Below are 18,827 nucleotides of genomic sequence, written 5' to 3'. Positions count from 1 at the left end.
AACATTTTGTAACAGAAAGATTGAAAAGACAACCAGCAAAATGTTGGTGAGTAAATGAAAAAAAAAAAAAAAAATTAATGGAAATATTACAGCAACAAATTTCTCATGTAAATAAAATAACATCAAAGAAACACGCATTGTATTAATCAACTTATGGTTTTATTTCCCATCAGTGATTCAATAAAACCTAATATTCACTACGTGGCTTTTTAGATAAGAACAGATATTGGTGAGACTTGCATTTTATAGCACCAGGAGGACTGTAACACTGAATACTTCAGGTAACAACCAGGACAAGCTAAATCATATCAGATTAGGCCCAGACAAATCTGAAGGTGTGATCAAGAAAAAGATGAGAACAGTCTGCAGACCCAGACACGGTTCCTGTCTCTAAACGTAAGGCATCCAGACAAAGACAATGACAGAGCAATAAATATGTGCAGCTTCAGAACCAGCTTCAGTGTAAAAGTTCAGATATTGTTGCTATTGTCACATCAGTGATTGAAAATAAAATCCCTCCCATCATGCCAGGCACCCTATGAAATTACATCAAAAACACAGCTATCTTACTTGCCCACTTCCCTTTTGCAGAACACGTCGCACAATCACAAAGCTAAGCACACGAGAAGCGGCAGTCTTAAGGACAAAGCGCAGACACATGGACTGCATGAGTATTTTTCATGAAGAAACAGGCAGAAAGTGACAAAAAGCAGCTGTGATTGCAAGTAATTTGTTGAGTTCTTAATCACCACATTAGCTTTAACATAATAATTAATTGTGTTACTTCAACATCTTGTGTTCTTATCACTGATTATGATGACATCAAACTAGTTTTATTTAAGCAGGAAAAATCTGACAGTGGTCATAACTACCGTAGATACACGTAGAGCTACTTATTATCTTACTTTTTTGCTGTAGTTTCCTTCCTTCCATAGTAACCTGAAGGTCATGAGACATTAAGACAAGCTTTTAAAAACCTGCATTTGTTATTTTAAGGCAACAGTTTAATCAGATCACTATCAGACTGACATGAAAATATGCATGTAGACAAAATTTGTAACCTCAAAACAGAAGTTGTGATCACAAGATTAAGACCTTAAACCAGTAACCACAGCTGCTCTTGGCTTCTGTACAAAGTGAATATATGACCGTCACAGATGAACTTCCACCTTCATCTGCCGCTGTGTAGCACATGGCTTATTTAAAAAAAAAAAAAAGTACAGTAGTTAATATGGCATATTCCGACTTCAACAAGGTCCATTGATGATGAGCTCAACAATGTGCTCAGTCGATCCCTGTTGGTTCAAATATGCTGCTTCAGCATTCGTGCCAACACACACACTCACAAATAAACACTGCAGAGCAGCAGAAACACATTACAGTCCTCCAGGTTAACAATGTGGGCATGATGTGAAACACTGGAGAGGATAACAGGGGGAAGGGCTCAGTTAGTCTCAGCAGGCAAGGAGGAGCTGCTGTCAGTACTGAAAAGAAATGACAGAGTTCACTTTGTAGACGTGATACGAGCGGTTCCAGAAAACTCTGGTGAAGTAGTTTGTGTAGGGAGAGTAGTTCATCTTTATCTCGTGGCAGAATCTTCCATGCTTGGAGAAGGAGTAGATCTCTCCTTTATCGTGAATCACCTGAATTGGATAAGAGGATATGAAACATTAATGAGAAAGAGGTTAAAGTAATTTCAACTCTTATTTACTGTATTTTAAGCGTGTAGTTGATGTGAAACTGCTCTATGCCGTTAGTTTCTGTCAAAGACTTCAGGACGACAGGTTGTGTTACAAGAACAAATGGTCTCACATGTCCGTTTGAGATGTCGAGCAGGTCTTTGATTCTGCAGCCCCTGTTAGGACCAAGCTCAGTACAAATGGACTCCTCGATGATCACATAGTTTGTCTTTTGAGACATCAGAATCTTATAGATGTCCTCAGCAGATCGCATAGCATACACCTGATAAGTCTACGAGGGGAGAAAAAAAAGATATGGGTGTTATATTTGATCATTAACAGATCAAGAAGAAAATGAATTGAAGAATAGAGAATTCAATTGCAAGCACAACAAGTTCAGTAACAATCCGGTCCTTTCATTCGTGTTGCTTTCACCTCAAGATGAGACCCAATTATATCTACATCATCGTTTCCAAAGGTCTCTGTTTTTGTCCATTCGCTATAAAGCAACCCCTGAGCTTTTACACTAAAAAACAGTCAAACAGCATTTCCATAATGTGGAGTCCTCATCTCTGTGTACAAAACTCCAGCGTAATAATGACAGGAGGCAAAAATAATCTCATCTACAGTTTCCACAAGCTGTATGTCACTCACATCTTCGCTTCTCCTCAGCAGCTTGATGTCTGAGTAAAGAGGTAAACTGGTAACAGCTGAACCTGAACACAACTTCACAGCTCCCAACAGCTGAGGGCTTCCTGCAAACACAGCTGCCACTGGGGCCTGTGACCTGGAAATAGAGAAGAAAATTTGGTGCCACAGAAAAGATTTAACAGGTGTGTTTGAAATTACACGTAGTGAAAGTAGCACAAAGGAATCTGACGTCTCACCTGATCCAGCTGATCAGCTCCACCGTGTCTGGGTCATAAAACTCCTGAAGATCTGACAGCTCTGCTAGGACACGAGGGCAGTACTGAAAAACAGGAGGGCAGGACATGAAATAATTCAACCTGCTCTGTGTCTGAGCAGTAAAAGAAGCAAAATAACCTAATCAAGAGCTCACCTCTCGCCATAAACTGAAACCAATGATGGTGGGAACTGCTGTGCTCAGGATCAGAGACTGTAGATTGAAAATGTATGTTACTGTAATACAAAGGATTCCTTGTAGTCATAAAATCAAGCAAGTTAAGTGTTAATTCAATTTAAAATATAGAAAATGATCATCCACAAATGATTGGACTTTTGTTTGCAGTTTTACAGCTAAAAGGTCACACTGTTTGCTTTCAGAAATGAAGCCACTGACCAGCACTACAGGGTGAATGGACTTCAGTTTGAACCACTTAAACACAGTCATCCAGAGCTCTGGAGAACACACACCAAATGCTGTAAACATGCAGACGTACGGCGTCCATAAATACTTTATCCTGCACGGAGAAAGAACACGATCAACAGCTGAATTAACCTAAAACAGGGAAATTAACACTTAATTTGCTACAGAAACAAGAAATCCAAAGTCTAAAACAAACTTACCCATCAAACAGTAAAGTCAGGACTCCCAAAAACAATGTGTGAAAGACATGATAGATGACCTCAGGTTGTGCTCCAATTTGTCCATCTTCAGGTCGAAACTTGGTTTTCATTGGTTGACTCCCGATAATCATCATGAGGTCAAACCTGCAGGCAAAGTCACAACTATACAGGTCAAAAAACTAAGATACACTGAAATTATTATAATAGTAAAGAGACTGAAAATTATTTTAGACATAACCATAATGAATATGTCATGTTATTTGTTAAGTATTATTTTATCATTGCAGTGTGAGCGGCACAGCCCTCTGACCTCATTCTTTTGTAAATGATCTGCAGGGCAGACAACACGCAGACAGAGAGCACTAGGAAGTAAAAGGGAAGGACTGAAGCCTGAGTCAGTCGCAGGAAGAGGTCTGGCCTGGCTCTCTGGAAACTCTCTTGGCACAGGAGGAAGTTAGTGACAAAGTCACTGACAAAAGTTTGGAAAAGATTGCTATTAGATTACATTATACTGATATTATGGATGCTGTTCAAAACCACAAAAGATAATACACAACTGAACAGTTTATTCATGTCTGCATCATAAAAATCTTTCTTGAAACGCTGCAACTCACGTTGTTGTGTTTAGCCCAAATTTTACTTCAAGGAGCTTCAATATGAAGTCACTTTCACTGCCAGGAAGAAGTTTCTGTAAATGGAAAACATCAGTTATTATCCAATAAGTTACAAGCTGCCATCAAATTGTCCTAATTTCTCTTTTTCTTTACCTTGACCAAACAGCTAAAGGTGATCCCTACGGTAAAACCGACATGGAAATTTAGAAAAAGCTTCATTACTCTGGCTAAAGGACCCATCTTCATTTTTTTCTGGAATAGAAACACAAGAAACAATATATAATTGCATATGTTTAAAAAAAAAAACAAAACTCAGATTCCTGTGTGAGATTTGTGAGGATGAGAGTTTCAATAAATCTGCATAACATAAGATTTAACTGGGCTTTGATGTGAGAAAACAGCTAACTCTACCTGGAAATACCTCGCAAGCACTGAGCCAATCAGGAGGCTAAGCAGCGGTGAGCTGAGCAGGGTAATGTTCTGAAACTGGAACAGGTAGGCCAGGAACAAGGAGCTGAGGTACATTTTGTAGATGTCAGCCATCTGCATATCAGCGATGGAAGGATGATGAATCAAATTACAAAAGAGAAAGAATAAGGATAGGGCATAAATAGATATTTTACCAATTACATTCTGAGAAAATGCATCACTTCCAAAACACGATCTGTGATTCTTTATTTCATCAGAATTGATTCACCTTTCGTGATGGCACCAAGTTAAACGAGTCGAGCAGGAAAAGACTGAAACACTGGATGAAGAGCACATAGTGGCTGTGTTCCCACACCAGAAGAAAGGTGAAGGTTGTGGCGCTCATGGTAATATAGCAAAACATCTAGAGAAAAACGTGTGGCAGTCAGACATTGCTTATTTTGTCTACTAACTCAGTATTACACATCTTGAGAGGCTCACCTCTGTAGCAGAGCTGATATTGTTACTCAGGAATCCAGTCAACGCTGCCACCTGACAAGAAAAGTATGGCAGAGCCCAGTTCTCCCGAAGAGGTATAGCATGGTCCACTTGAGTTGTGTCTGGTCTGCGTGAGAACCAAAGAGTTACAAGGTCACAGTAAAGTAGATAGAAAAGAAATCAACAGGAAGGTGCTATTGTGTTTTACCCCTGAGCAGTGACCCATTTTTTTTTAACTCTGTAACTTGACCTTGCTGATTCACTTTGATGGGAATGAAGAGACCTGAGGCACACAGAGGCACCTCACACTAAACACATTGCCAACAAAAAAAAAAACCCAACATCATCTCACCTGTTGATCACATACCATGCCACAGCCAACAAGCCAGCCACCCAAGTGCCACTCATCACCCAGCTACACACAAACAGAGCAGTGACGTAGACTGCCTGGAGGCCGAAAACCGCTCCAATGTAGAAGTAGATCGGCTCCACAAAATCCTGAATGTGCAGAGACAAACATCAGCCTTTATTAATACAGAGCATTCAAGGGTAAACACATAATACTTAGAACACCAACTGGTTTTGATGGAAAAGTACAACAGACCTGGCTCCCAGTAACTTTGTATATGAAGCTTGTGATTAGCTCAGGATACAGATACAGACGCTGCACTGCATTGATGGTCTGACCTGAAACTGTCTTGTTATCTGTCATTAGCTCATAAAACCCTGCAAAATGCGAAATACACAAGAACAGTGTTGATTAGAGGAGAGGAGCACGACAGAAAGTCACTTTAATCAACATTAGCATCTGTAACATTCACCTCTTTCAAAGGATGGTGCCGTCAGCATCTGCTTATAGTAGTAATAATAGAGCCCACTGCCTTCCTGGAAGGTGACTTCACGTTCCAGGTCCTGAGAAACATTACAGTGAATTCAAGAGTTGCAGAAATGAGGCAGTGAAGTTTAAATATCAGGGAGGCTTTCTCATTAAAAACAAAAATGCTCCCACCTGTCTAATTGAAAACCAATACTTCCTGTCATGATACGTAGAGAGATAAACAGCATAAAGCATGCCACAGGCAACTGCTGCCAAACAGCCAAAGAACACCCTCACCAGGCGCTGCAGAAAAGCTGCTGTGGGGCAGAAACACAAAGAGTAAACATCACATATCCAAACATCTATCTTCTATTTGTCTTAGAAAGTCTTCTGTGACAAATATCTTGAAAACTGGCATAGAATAGAGAAGTACACGGAAACCCTCGTCTTCAGATTTAACTTGCCTCCGTCACTTATGTCACTTCAACTTTTCATCTTGGAATTGTGTTTATTTTAGATATTTGCCAATAATTAAAGTCGACTGACATGTGAGTACAGAGGAAATAAACTCACAGGTAGAAGGTGTTTTTACAGATGTTCTGGGTTTATTTGATTCCTTCTGTTTATGGCCATCATCATCATCTTTAACTTCACTTCCATCTTCATCTTTCTGCTGTAACTCATCACCTTGACCTCTGGACACTTTTACCTCCTCATGCACATCTGCACAGGTGTCACAACAAACAACATGAGCGTGACAGCATTTCTCTGCCAAACTTAAATCAATGGGGCTTTTCTTTATGTGGAGCTACCTGGAGTGCAAACTAAGAAAGCAAAATCTGCCCAACTTACGCGCAGTCTGCAGCTCTGGCTCAGTTTCCCGCCCTTCGTCTTCTTTTCCTCCTTCCAAAGTCTCTGTTTTCCGACATCGTAACTCGGTCATGACGAGATCAAACTAACCCAACATGAGTGTTGTGAGTTCACACAGCAGCATGCTAGCTAACGAGCAGTTAGCTAACCCACCAGAACACCAGCCGGTTTTTGGCTTTACGTCTCCCCCAGCAGGTGACAGGTCCGCCGACAGCTTCCCTTTTTCCAGATTAACTCTTTTCTCAGGCCAGGAGTTGCAAACTAAGCAGCTGTGTTGTGCAGTTTAAAGTGATGTCGGATGTGCTGGAGGACTGAAGTTGGCTCTGCTGCCGCGCAGAAACGGAAACACGCCGGAAGTCCCTTTTTAAAGCAGCGAAGAAGAGTGAAGCGCGAACTTCACAATAAAGTTCAGTTTATCACCTTTTTTTCTGACAATCTCTTCTGCTTGTGCCTTCACTATCTTATGGATTATGTTTTCATTTATCTGGTGTAACTAATTCATTGCTTTTTAAAGTTTAAATTGCATATCAAATGATTAATGAAATTTGTTATTTCACAAGTCAGATTCTCTGACAAATTAGGCAACAGATAACTAAAAAGTGTCTATCTAACCGGATTCTCTTGGGTTAACAGCTGGATGGATGTACACCATAGATCAAACTTCTTCTACTCAGAATGACTTAAATAAAAATATGGAATGTTTTTTATATAACACCCTGCGGTATGTATCAGGCATCACTGCAGCCTGCTGAGACTGACTGATAACTGTAAATGCCATTGAACTGGCTTGTCTGCGACATAATCCCAAAGGAATTTCATTACGCAAATAAACAAGTAAATGTGGGTGTGTGAACACTCACATAAAATAGAGACTGACTCATATGAACATGAATTTTCAAAGTCAAAGCAGTTTAATCCAACACAATAGCTTTTTACTGCTGCATGCTGAGTGCACATTTCATATGAAAGCAAAGATGTAACTTATATCCATTAATGTTATTGTTTAAAAAAAATAAAACCAAAGAAAATATAATGCTATTAATCAGGCATAAATAGTAAAACAACATACAAGACTTTGCATAAAATCTTTTAGGGACCTGCAAAACTTGATCCCAAACATAAAAACAGGAGTAAAAATACTGTTAAACACCTTAAATTAACACATCGGTATATAAAACACACAGTACCCTTACATTAAACACTTAATGTGATTTTTAGGTGTTGTCTCTTTCTGTGGGATTTAGGATTGTGTGGAAAGTTCCTTAAACTAGGGACCACTAAGTGATTGTAACTTCCAGGTCCAGAAGCTGAAAAACGTACAATAAAGAGTAACAATACAAGTTTATAAGTGTTATGCTTATTCGTCTTCTGATGTGTCCTCATGGCCCTCCCATTTCTTCTTTGTGGGCTCTGCAGCAACCAGTGGTTCGGCTTTAGAGAAAAAGAAGAGTGTTCATTTTAATGTTAAGGATTTACTAAGGCATCAGTAATCGGTTATAGGATCAATACCTGTTCTGCTTTTGTTCAGACTTTGTGTTGGCCCAGCTTCTTCTCCATCACACCTCTCTAGTATTATTCTCAGGATTTTGGTCACTTGTGGATGTTTACCTGCCTCGATTAAGGGTTCATCATCGGAATTATTGCTGGATAAATCTGAAAAATATTAATAAGACATTGAGATGCAATGCAAATGTATAAAAAAAAATCTTCCTGTGCGGTAGTCCTCCACAGTCAGCGTTACGATCTGCACAATAATAATTTTTACCTGACGTAAGCCTCTTCCTTGGCTTTTTGGGTGTCGTGTTTCTCCTTTTCGGAGCACCAGCCTTGGTATTGGTTTTTGTTTGCTTGTTTGTGTTCTTCTTTTTCACAATGTTAATCAAGGGTTCATCGTCCGAGCTTTCATCAGACAGACCTGTCAAATAACAAAGGAGGACTTTACAATGTTTCTGATGTGTTAGCAACAACCATGTAATGCTTTGTTGATGTTATGGTTACTGCTGTAGTACCTTCTCTCTTTTTCAAGTTGCTGCATTTTGGTGTAGTTGTCCTCTTTGTGTTTTTCTTCACTGGTTTCTTCTTATTCTTGATGAGGTTCACCAAGGGCTCATTATCATCTGAGCTGCCCTCTGAGGATTTCATAAAATCTAAGAGTTCATTTATTTGTAATTACATCAAATATAATTGATTCCTTTTGGTAAATGAAATGAAGGTCCAGCCTACCGTTTAGAGATTTGTCTTTATGGTCTGTTTCTACTTTCTTTGGTTCTTCAGTAGCCTTTGTCCTCTTCTTCCTGATTGCTGCCAGTGATTCATCATCTGAGCTGTCACTGGAAGACTCTGCATATTTAACTAGAACAAACAGAACATACTTATTGTTTTCCTAAAGATGTACTGAGAAAGCTGCTTTGATTGTTCAGATTTTCATATTCCACACCCACCCATTTTCCTTGCTGCGCTTCTTTTGGATTTAATAACTGGGGTTGTATTTCTAGATGGCAAAGTAGACACCTTTCTCTGACGTCTGGATTTAAGTTTCTTGGCAATATCACTCAAAGGCTCATCATCCAAACTATTGTCATCAACTGGTGAATCTGTGTAATGATATAAAATCAAATGCCAACATCTGCTACAGAGAACAGCCACTATTTGTTGTCTGTTGATACTGCATGTTCACAGAGAAAAAAGTCTCTTACCTTTTTTATTTCTATCAACAGATTTTTTTGGAGGTTCCGAGAAAGACTTTGCCACTCTGGAGGACTTCTTTGCGATCTTGATCAGCGGTTCAGTCTCAGAGCTATCACCTGTAATTAAATATATATGCTTACATATAGGAACACATTTATAGCCATCCATTCTAGAGGAATCTAAAAAAAAAAAAAAAACATTAAGTAGCTGATTACTTGCAATGACAGTTAACTACCTGTGTCTTTGTTTTTCGCTCCATTTGACGTGGATGATATCTTTTCTTTTTTCTCTGGTTTTTCAGCAAAGGCTTCCTTCATCTTTATCAGTGGCTCGTCGTCTGAAGAGTCATCGGAAGCTTGAACAGTAGAAATAAACATAACACATTAAATGAACATTTGCTTTCACAAATTACAAAACATGTCAAGATGAAAATAAACTGTCAAGTGTTGCAGTGAAAATGTTAACAGATAAACATCAGCTGATGAGAACTTCGAGGCTGATAAGTTAGCACGATAAGTCAACAATTATGGGCTCCTCCAAGAAGCTAACTGAATAAATTGAAAAAAGGCTAAACTGCAGGGGATAGGTCAGAGACATTTTAGAGTGCTGTGAACAGATCATGTTAAAATTGCAGCCTTTGGCCAAAATCCTCAAAGATGTGTTTGGAGAATAAAAGAAGAAGCATCAACTGTTGATGCTTGGAAAATGATCTCACCCTTGGTATCAACAGCTTTTTTTGGATGCGATGAGAATGACTTCTTGGCATCTTTGGACGACATTTTAGCGATTTTACTCAGAGGCTCATTATCAGAGCTGTCATCTGAAAAAAGTGCATAAAGTACAGATTTTATTCATTTATTCCAAACACAGACAAACTGATAACCGTTGCAACAAAAAATGACATTTCATGATGTCATTACCTGCTTTCTTATTTGTGCCATTAGATCTGGATGATGCTTTTTCGTTTTTATTTGATTTCTCAGCCAAGGTTGTTTTCATCTTTATCAGTGGCTCGTCATCTGAGGAGTCATCAGAAGCTACAGCAGGAGATATAAACATGAACTTTTAGCACCTTTTGCTTTCAAATGTCTAATTGCAGTCATGGTTGATAAAAATCTATCACTTATAATGGATCAACAAGCTTTGATCAAGTACTAACAGTAATCAGTTTTAGGAGTCAACCTGGAGAGTTTATTTCAGGTCTATTAAAAAAATGGCAATTTTAGAATTTTCAAATTATTACAACTTAAAGCTGTCAAGCTGTCATAGTTGTGTGATGTTTTTGGACTATGTGTGAAAGACTGTCCCACCTTAAAGTTTAGAGAGGAGAGAGAGAAAACAGATTAAGATACTTATCCTGGAACTATCATACAGCTCTTGTGTTGCTCTGAAATGTGTCCAGAAGTTAAACCTCCCCTGCTGCAGCGCTAACAGGCGCTTCCTGCTCATCACTGTTTCAAATAACAGCTAGCAGCCGTGAAGCTGACGCTCCATCAGCTTAGCTTTTAGCTACAACGCAGTGGACCGAAAACGTCTGGCTGTTCGGCTGAAACCAGAACAATAAGACTGCTGAAGTAACTACCTGGACAGTGGTGTACCACACTGGGAGGCAGGTCGGCTGTGCTGGAGCTCATTTTGATTCTCAGTGTGACTGAACCAAGCTCTTCATCCAAAACGCGCCAAGTTGTTCAGCGGGTGTTAGCTTCTTCTTTTTGTGGGGGGAAAGAAAATGTTCGCTAAACGCAAAACTTGGAGCTTTGTTCTTTGCTGTTTGTCGTTCCCAAGCCCCACAGCTGCTGACACACAGTATCAATGAGCAAGTTAAAAAAAAATTAAACAGTCTCTCCTGTTACGGATGTAATGTGCCCCCCCCTCCCGTTCACATCTGGTTTGTTTTCTTAGATTTCGGAGGAGGGCGCTGGGGCGAGTGTTGATGACGTCAGACGACGTCATTGGTTTACTGGTCGTCGAACTCGCCCAGCAACAAAACTGGAGGCGAAAAAGCTGAAATTAACAATAAACCGGGTTTTGTTGTTGTTTTGTTTGTGAGTGTGTTTCGTTGGTTTGTTAGCTTCCCTTTTTTGTTTTTTAAAAAGCGTGAAGGCCTTTAACCTTAAAACAATAACAACTATACACCTTGTAAACATAACTTTTACATTTATGTAAAAAAAAAAAAAAAACTTAAGAATATTAATGCCACTAAAAACCAGCATTTCCAACATTTTACAAGAAAATGTGTGTATTAAAACAACTTAAATCCACGTTATTCGAGACTTACCAGAAGTTAGTTCAACACAAAAGTTTTAATTATAGTAACAAATGATTGTACAGCTCACATTAGTGTCACATGACCTACCTCGAATTGGAGATTCCTGTCATTTATATGACATTTTTAAACTGAACACTGCCCTTTGGCCTGGTGCCAAAAATATCCAACTGATCAATGCCAACATGCAATTTTCAGCTACTTCTTCACACTGCTGGGTTGTTAAATGTATTGCAGTAAATCATATCTTATAAATTCTTAATCTCTACCATGAATACTAGTAGGAACGGCAGCTGTGAGTAAGAAGGATAATATTAAATTTGGAATAGTAGTGGAGTAGAAGAATAAATAATAAATGGAAGTTCAAATACAAGTAAATCAAACATTCAAAACTATTGAAGGAAATGTATTTAAAGGATGACAAGACGCCAAACACCCACACGGAAAATTGATCAGCTGATAGTGGCAGTTCATAGCTCAGTTTATTACACATATACAAGATAAATACTCAAGCACTGTAATATTAGACAGACGGGACATGACCATCTTTGTGCTGATTTGCACAGAGATACGATTCTACATGTAAAGCATCATTAGTCAACATTAATAAAGAAAATGACGACATTGTTGTGCTGTTATTCGACCCCTAAACTCAGGAACAAAACTGTTCAGGTTGTAATGCAGACATGTTGTATTTTCTTTTTTTTCTTTTTTTTTTACTCCTTTGGTTGGTTCTGTATGATCTTCACAATTCAGTGACAGTAATTTCTTCAGTGATTTTCTGATAGATGGTGTTATCCTGATCAAATCCCTGAGAAAGTAAGGGGGTAATATTTCTGATCAAACTCAGATGGACACATACGCTATCAATTTTTTTCTTCATTTTTTTACTATTTTAAATCAGATAGTTGTAAATCAAAAGTGCTATTGCAGAAGGACTAACAGTACACATCTATATCTTTCCTCTTTTCACTTAACCATTTGTACCAACACAGTCACATGTAATGTAATTCAAATTCAATACAATTGAATAAAACATCGTTAAACTCTCAATTATTATATAATCTCTTCAAACTTGATCCCTGGAGGTGAAATTATTCCTTTTCATTCATGATTAGACAACAGAGTTTACCAATGTTTCATGTCACCTATCGCCACACCACTTCATCGCAGAAGTGCTAAGTATACCAATCATTAAACTACGAACAAACTCAATAAAACATTATCCTGCTGTCCATCACACAGAGAGGGCAGAGCTGCATAGGCATTATCCATTAGTTATTCCTTCCCATTGAGATTTGTTGCATCTTATTGCCAATTAGATTTTTGATATAAATAAAACCTCCCTTGTATTAAATATGTAGAGCCAGGCCTTGGAAAGCTCCACCTCACCCCACTTTTGGAGAGTGACTAACGGCATCTTGCTGATGAGATACATCACAGTTTGGTGAAACGTCATTTCAAGCGGAGCAACTACAGCAACATAGTACAAGTTGATTTACGGTCCATCGCTCAGGGCAACCTGTGGGTCCATGCTGGTGTGTTTGAGTTCTCTAGGGCTAACAGTTTACATAGCAGCCATTTTGCTGGCCTCTCTGACCCCACTGAGGTAGGCTCCTGTCACAGTCTGTGGGAAATGTCTGTTGGTGGCCTAAAAACAAACAACAGTCATAACAAAGCAGGTGAAGGTGGAGAAGGTTTAATTGACCTGTGGAAACTGCAGCTTTAACTATTTTGTTACAAAATACAAAATGAGGGCAAAAAAAGAGAACAGCGGTGTTACCTCGCCAGCAAAGAAGACTTTCCCCTGCACATCCTCAGCAAGGATGTCGTAGGCCTCTCCACTGCCCCCTGTCTTCACAAAACTGTAGGACATCTGGGACCATATGTCTTTGCGCCAATGTGTGACAAAGAAATGCAGCGGCTCTGGGACCTCCTGCCAATGGTGACCGGACAGGAGGGGGGGGGGGGTGTAAATACGAACACACTTTTAAAGTGAGAATCAAAAACAATGATCTCTACAAAAGTCGCCACAGTATCACCCCTGATGGCACAGGGCTAATCATGACTAACATCAATCCAGTTAAGATCTTCTTAAATTTATTTACATTAAAAGTTTGTGAGATTACTAACTAAAAAATATTTAAAGATCTATATATTCAATGCCTATCTGTTTATTTTTCAACAGCATCAACTCAGTAATTTCAGTGAAAGTGTGATTGGTCCTGGCAGAACTTGACAATATTACCTGTTCCTTGAAAAGTTCACGCAGAACCTTCATGCATTCCTCGACTACTTCCTTGTCCTCCATGTCACCAACAGAAGGCACAGCATCACCAGTGATAACTGACATGAGGACCGCTTGCTTTCCCTACAAACACATAAAGACAAAATAGCACGGAGGACAATATCAGACAGACAATTATTTTCTGTGCCAGAAATGTCTCTTACTTCAGTGAGGACAGTATTTAACTGAGCAGCAAGATGATGTTTGTGTATTTTGAGGGAAATGAGGGAAACAAACCTGGGGATCCATGTCATAAAAGACACTGAACATGCCTCTCTTATCGGGACTTGGAGGAATGTGACCAAAGTAGTCCGCTCCTTGGATTTTGCTGTCCCAGAATCTGTACGGGAACTGGAGAGCAATCTGCAGATCGAAAAGACAAGTAACTTCAAAAAGGAACCTGCACTTGCAGATACAAAATTGGCAAACTGACACTTACACAGGTTTTACCTTTTCTATGATACCAGCTCCCAGACTGTGGATTGCTTTCAATTTCCTTTCAGGAAGTGGAGGGGTGAACTGAATCAAGTTCTTCTGAAGTAAAGTCAACGGCACTGTGACAAGAATCTAAAATGATATTAAAATAAAAGATGAAAGGGTCACAGAGATCACCTAGTATCATTGTGAAGAGCCCACGTGATAAAACCACTTAATATCATGTTTTTACCTTTTGTGCTGTCCACTGGGACCCATTGGAGGAGGTAACTTTGACAACATCCCCTGAGTAGTCAATGGCTTGAACCTAAAATTGAAAGGTACATTTAATTTTCCCCTATGAGATGGATCAACGATAAAGGAAAAGGGGAAAGTAAAGCTGAAAAACTAACTGGACACTTGGTGCGGACATCGAGGCCCTCGGCTAGTTTATGGAGTAAAACAGAGTAGCCCTTGGTGAGTAGGGTGTGATCTCCTGAGAACTGGGCAAAAAACTCATTGTGGTCCCAGGATCTTGCTGATACCTGTTGAACAAAGTTATAGTAAATGTACTTGAATATAGTTTAATTTATTGTAAAGCGTTCCCCTACAGCTCAAACACTAAGTCATTTTCCACTGCAGAAACTCCACAAAGGCTTGCAGTTTTGTTATCTACCTCTTTGGTGAATGCTTTGTAAGTCGACATGGGGAGACATAAACTTAGTGTTCTTAACAATAATCCAGCCCAGACTTCCTGTCCAATTAAAAATGTGATGACAACCACTCTAGGAATTATTCACATCAGACCTGGACACAGCAGAGAAATCTTGAAGCCCTTTTATGTTTGGAGATTTCCAGACCTGGTCTAACGTGCTTCCACAGGCATACTCAAGGTTGCTGAGATGAAACTGAAGCACTTTCTCTTCCAGCTCACTAAACTGGATCCCAGACTCCTGCAGAAAGTTCTTCTTCACTTCCTGGACTTTTTCTGTAGAAATAAAATTAATAGAAAATACATTTCAACATATTTCACAATAGCCAATTTTCAGAATGTATCATTTATGACAGATTGATATGATATGATACATTGATATGTATTTTTCTCGTCAAAAGCACCAAATGTGAACCCAAAAAAATGAAAGCTGGTGGTTCTATTTGTAAAGTGACCTTACTGAACTGCAGTGAACCAAACACTTTTAATTAAAAACAATGATGCCATGTTTAGTGACAACAGCTCAGCACCTCCCAGTGGCGTGTCCTGGCTCTGAGATTTGTCCTTCCTCCATTCTGACACCACATCCAAAATGGCATTAAAGTGGAAATCCATGCGTTTGTCGATGGCCGGGTCAGTGACCTGGCCTCCCTCCTGAAAGAGGTCACAGCGCTCCCCCAGCTTGTGCATCTTGACGCCCATCTGCAGTAGGAGAATGGAAAAAAAAAACAAAACAAAACAGAAATTTCAGATGCTTAGAGCTTGAGCTACATCAGTTTAATACTTTAATGTGATGTTGCTAATAAAGTCACGTGAATGAATTCATACCTGTTCACACATCAGGGCGATGGGGTTGTTCACACAGCCATTGACAATTTGAGCCCCGCGACCTACGGTGACGCCCAGAGAAGTATCATCCCACACTCGGCCACCAATTCTCTCCCTCGCCTCAAGCACCACCACCTGGAAACCAATGGAAATGAAGAGTGTAAACGTCAGCTCTGTGACCTGAAAATGTGGTGAAATAAAAAGGACAGGAAAGCTCCAATTATTTTAACCTGAGTGCCAAAGTTTTGCAATTGCCGTGCAGCAGCCAACCCCGAAGCTCCAGCACCGATGACGATAACGTTCTTCTGAAAAAAAAAAAAAGATAAAATGTTTGGCGGAGCATGAACCTTAACTAAATTAATGATTGACAAAAAAGTTTTGTTAAAAAGTAGATTGTGCAATTGTGTTTTGGTGAAGGTGAGGTCACTCACAAAGTGGTATCTTTCGGGGAGGAGAGGCTGCTTGACTGCCAGCACACCTGTGTTGATCAAACCTTTCCTGGTCATGAAGTTCAGCACTCGGTCCATCTCCTGCACACAGCGTACACGCACCAACCCCCGGACAATGATGTGCAGCGCACATTTCTGAGCAGTCAGCATCTCCTACATTAATAAAAGAGAATCGTTATTTCACTGCTTGCCATCTTACAGAGGTAGAAAAACACAAGAAGGATGTTCAGTCCTAGTTCAAAGATAAAAAAAAAAAATGTTTGAGAGTAATTTTTGGCTTACGTCTGCATACCTTGCAGTTCTTGTGCCAAGAGGCTAAAATAAGGTTACGCAAAGCCAAATACATGGTGGGATCACGGGAAAATTCTGGAAACTCATAAAGCTCATCCAGCTCCATCATATCTGGCCTCACGCACAGAGCCTTGCCACACTCATTGGGCTGGTAGAAGGGCTGGAAGTATGGACACAGGCCTGGAACTGAAGGATGTAATGCAAAGCCACTTTAAAACATATGGAGTAAGGTAGCTCCAACAAGGGAGACCAGAATCTCCCTGCTTCATTTGTCCAACTTAATCTTTCTCCATATAGTTTGTGTTGCACTCACAGACTTACTTTGTGGCTGAACAGCTCTGCAGTGATCTCCCCTCAGCTCAGTCAGAGACACATTGCTGGAAGAGCCTGATGGACTCATACCCACACAGTCGGGGTAATAGGCAGCCAGGAACGGGCTAGCTGGACTCTCTTTGAACAGAGGTGGCAAAATCAGCATTGAATGCCACCAGCTGTCAGTCACCTCCGCCACTCTCTGTAGCAATAAAACAGCTTGGGGTTAAAGAGGATGCAATGTTTGCAGTATCTTTCAATGACACACTTAAAGCATTCTATTTGATGGTGGAATAAGTGCTGGGATACTAAAACAGATGCTGACACATAATCAGCTTACCAAGTCCTCTGGTTGGGAGCACTGGTCTGGGCCCTCACTCTGTAGACAAAAAAGATTACCATTGCAGCAAAACATCACTGAATGAATAGCTTGTTCTTAAATTTCCTGTTTACCTTGATGTTGTTGAACTTCATTCCGCAGCGATAGGTTGCTGCGAGGGAAGCAGTGAGTTGGATCTCTTTGGTTAGCTGCCGCCACTTCCTACATTCTGACTTGGTGCATTGAACCTGAGAGGAAGGTGTGACAATGAGCATTGTTGTATACATGACATGAGGAAAAACCACAGTCAGCAGTGTAACAGGAGCCAGACAAGCTCATACCCAGAATGGGAGCTGTTGATCTGCCATGAAAGCTTTAAGACTGGGTTCACTTTTCCCATTACTAGTCCACACTTTCTTCCATGATGCAAAGGTCTCATAGCCATCTTTGTGACTGTCACGGAGAAAAAAGAAAGCAGAAGTGCCTTTATAATGGTAATCTATCCCAATAAAAAGAGTGAATGATAGACACATAGATTATCCCAAAGGCGTGGTCCCCTGCTGTATTGAGGTCATGGGATCAGCGGCTGTGTCAACATTACCTTCTATAGTAGTGATCAAAGCATTCATTGCAAAAATGTTCACCGCATGAGAGATGATACCAGCGGGATGTGTATCCATTTTTAGCACACCTGAGAAGAGACAGAGGAATTAAGATCAGTCAGTCGGTACGGACTGTCAATCTCTCATTTCTGCTGTACCAGCTCACAATCTACCTGTCAGATGCACTTGCAAAACAAACAGGATATGTGGCAGAACATCCAGCCTTCTCACACTTTCGGTACTTCTTCTCAGACTGATCATCTTCCTCCTCTGTGTCTGTGGCTTTTCTTTTGCTCTGGAAGAAAGTGTCAAGAGCCTTCTAATTAAATTCATATATATATATATATATATATAGTTATTTAAAATGAGTTTGGTGAAAATCAGTCAGGCTCCACTGGAGGGGGCGGGGAATCAATGTGTAGAACCGTGGGAAATAGATATGAAGAGCAGTAAACAAATCAAAGTGTGAAGGAGAGCCGGTCCCACCTGTCCAGGTGGGGGGTTGTTGGTCCGCTTCACCCGGACGTTGATCTGCCTTCCCGAGGAGCGCAGGGCCTGTCCGTCCCCCGGTGAGTCCCCGGAGCTCCTCTTCCTGGCTCGCCGAGCACCAGAAGCATTCCCAGAATAGTCTAAACAACAACAACAACGTTTCCTTAACACAACAATACAGCCCAGCTGAGGTCAGATGAGGCCTTTCATTGGTTCCAATCACGTCCAGTGTGGACACAAACAGTAACGACAACTCCAACGAAACGAAGCAACCACATGACGGATGTGAGTTTGTGCGTAAACGTGAACGGGGTGGCGGAAAATTTGCTCCTCGTCGACCCTTTGCAGCCAAACGGAGCCAGCCTGTCACATTTAGCATGTAGCAGCTCTGTAAACAGACTCACCTGCGTCCGACAGCATGGCGGCCGCCCGCGGCGCGACTTCAGCGGGCCTAAACGGCTTGTATCCGAGCTTCAGTACGTTTCTGACACGGGTTTAGATTATTTAGAAAAAAATATATATATACACGTAACTCAACCCGTCTCCCCTTTTATTGTTGTGGAAGAAGGGGAGTGTCAATGCGCCGTTGTCACCAGAAAAAAAACCGCACTTCCCGTTTCTGAGAGGAAATGGGCGTTTCGTGTGGGAATGAAGTTTGACCGTCGCGGATCGCCGTACTACGCGGTAACCATAGCAACGCGGTTACTCGCAGTTAAAGCGGAGATGCGGGAATAAATGCGGGAATCACTTTATTTAC

General features: G+C 40.4%; 3 protein-coding genes across 7 annotated transcripts; all 3 read right to left on the bottom strand.

The window, feature by feature from the left end:
• Positions 1-153: 153 nt before the first annotated feature.
• Positions 154-6,753, bottom strand: LOC115050816 (probable C-mannosyltransferase DPY19L4). 4 transcript variants are annotated; one of them, XM_029513895.1, is made up of 19 exons: positions 6,396-6,753; positions 6,117-6,266; positions 5,736-5,860; positions 5,548-5,638; positions 5,331-5,452; positions 5,079-5,224; positions 4,730-4,853; positions 4,518-4,652; positions 4,232-4,363; positions 3,974-4,072; positions 3,821-3,894; positions 3,517-3,675; positions 3,207-3,350; positions 2,980-3,100; positions 2,740-2,796; positions 2,567-2,649; positions 2,334-2,466; positions 1,813-1,971; positions 154-1,643 (listed from the first exon to the last, which is right to left on the bottom strand). In XM_029513895.1, exons 1-19 carry the CDS (start codon positions 6,484-6,486, stop codon positions 1,479-1,481), a joined length of 2,310 nt encoding a protein of 769 aa, XP_029369755.1. In that variant the 5' UTR covers positions 6,487-6,753; the 3' UTR covers positions 154-1,478. The 4 variants fall into 4 exon arrangements, with proteins under 4 accessions (XP_029369755.1, XP_029369757.1, XP_029369756.1 ...); XM_029513897.1 differs by having other exon boundaries at positions 3,207-3,323; XM_029513896.1 differs by having other exon boundaries at positions 5,736-5,857.
• A 554-nt stretch (positions 6,754-7,307) lies between these two features.
• LOC115051276 (nucleolar protein dao-5-like) lies at positions 7,308-11,004 on the bottom strand. Its single transcript, XM_029514623.1, has 11 exons — positions 10,684-11,004; positions 10,022-10,138; positions 9,817-9,921; positions 9,337-9,456; positions 9,110-9,217; positions 8,855-9,007; positions 8,637-8,765; positions 8,423-8,542; positions 8,179-8,328; positions 7,923-8,066; positions 7,308-7,844 (listed from the first exon to the last, which is right to left on the bottom strand). Exons 1-11 carry the CDS (start codon positions 10,733-10,735, stop codon positions 7,771-7,773), a joined length of 1,272 nt encoding a protein of 423 aa, XP_029370483.1. The 5' UTR covers positions 10,736-11,004; the 3' UTR covers positions 7,308-7,770.
• Positions 11,005-11,819: 815 nt separating this feature from the next.
• Positions 11,820-18,669, bottom strand: kdm1b (lysine demethylase 1B). 2 transcript variants are annotated; one of them, XM_029513880.1, is made up of 21 exons: positions 18,475-18,669; positions 18,068-18,210; positions 17,755-17,876; positions 17,581-17,670; positions 17,321-17,432; positions 17,114-17,227; positions 17,001-17,039; positions 16,670-16,862; positions 16,350-16,534; positions 16,040-16,210; positions 15,839-15,913; positions 15,609-15,743; positions 15,311-15,482; positions 14,929-15,056; positions 14,482-14,613; positions 14,322-14,396; positions 14,105-14,221; positions 13,892-14,017; positions 13,616-13,738; positions 13,151-13,303; positions 11,820-13,018 (listed from the first exon to the last, which is right to left on the bottom strand). In XM_029513880.1, the coding sequence occupies exons 1-21, from the start codon at positions 18,488-18,490 to the stop codon at positions 12,935-12,937; spliced, it is 2,505 nt and encodes an 834-aa protein (XP_029369740.1). In that variant the 5' UTR covers positions 18,491-18,669; the 3' UTR covers positions 11,820-12,934. The 2 variants fall into 2 exon arrangements, with proteins under 2 accessions (XP_029369740.1, XP_029369741.1); XM_029513881.1 differs by having other exon boundaries at positions 15,839-15,910.
• Between the last annotated feature and the right edge of the window lie 158 nt (positions 18,670-18,827).

This window comes from Echeneis naucrates, chromosome 11, assembly GCF_900963305.1.
Source record: "Echeneis naucrates chromosome 11, fEcheNa1.1, whole genome shotgun sequence".
Lineage (NCBI taxonomy): Eukaryota > Metazoa > Chordata > Actinopteri > Carangiformes > Echeneidae > Echeneis > Echeneis naucrates.
This window is presented reverse-complemented; position numbering and strand designations above follow the sequence as displayed.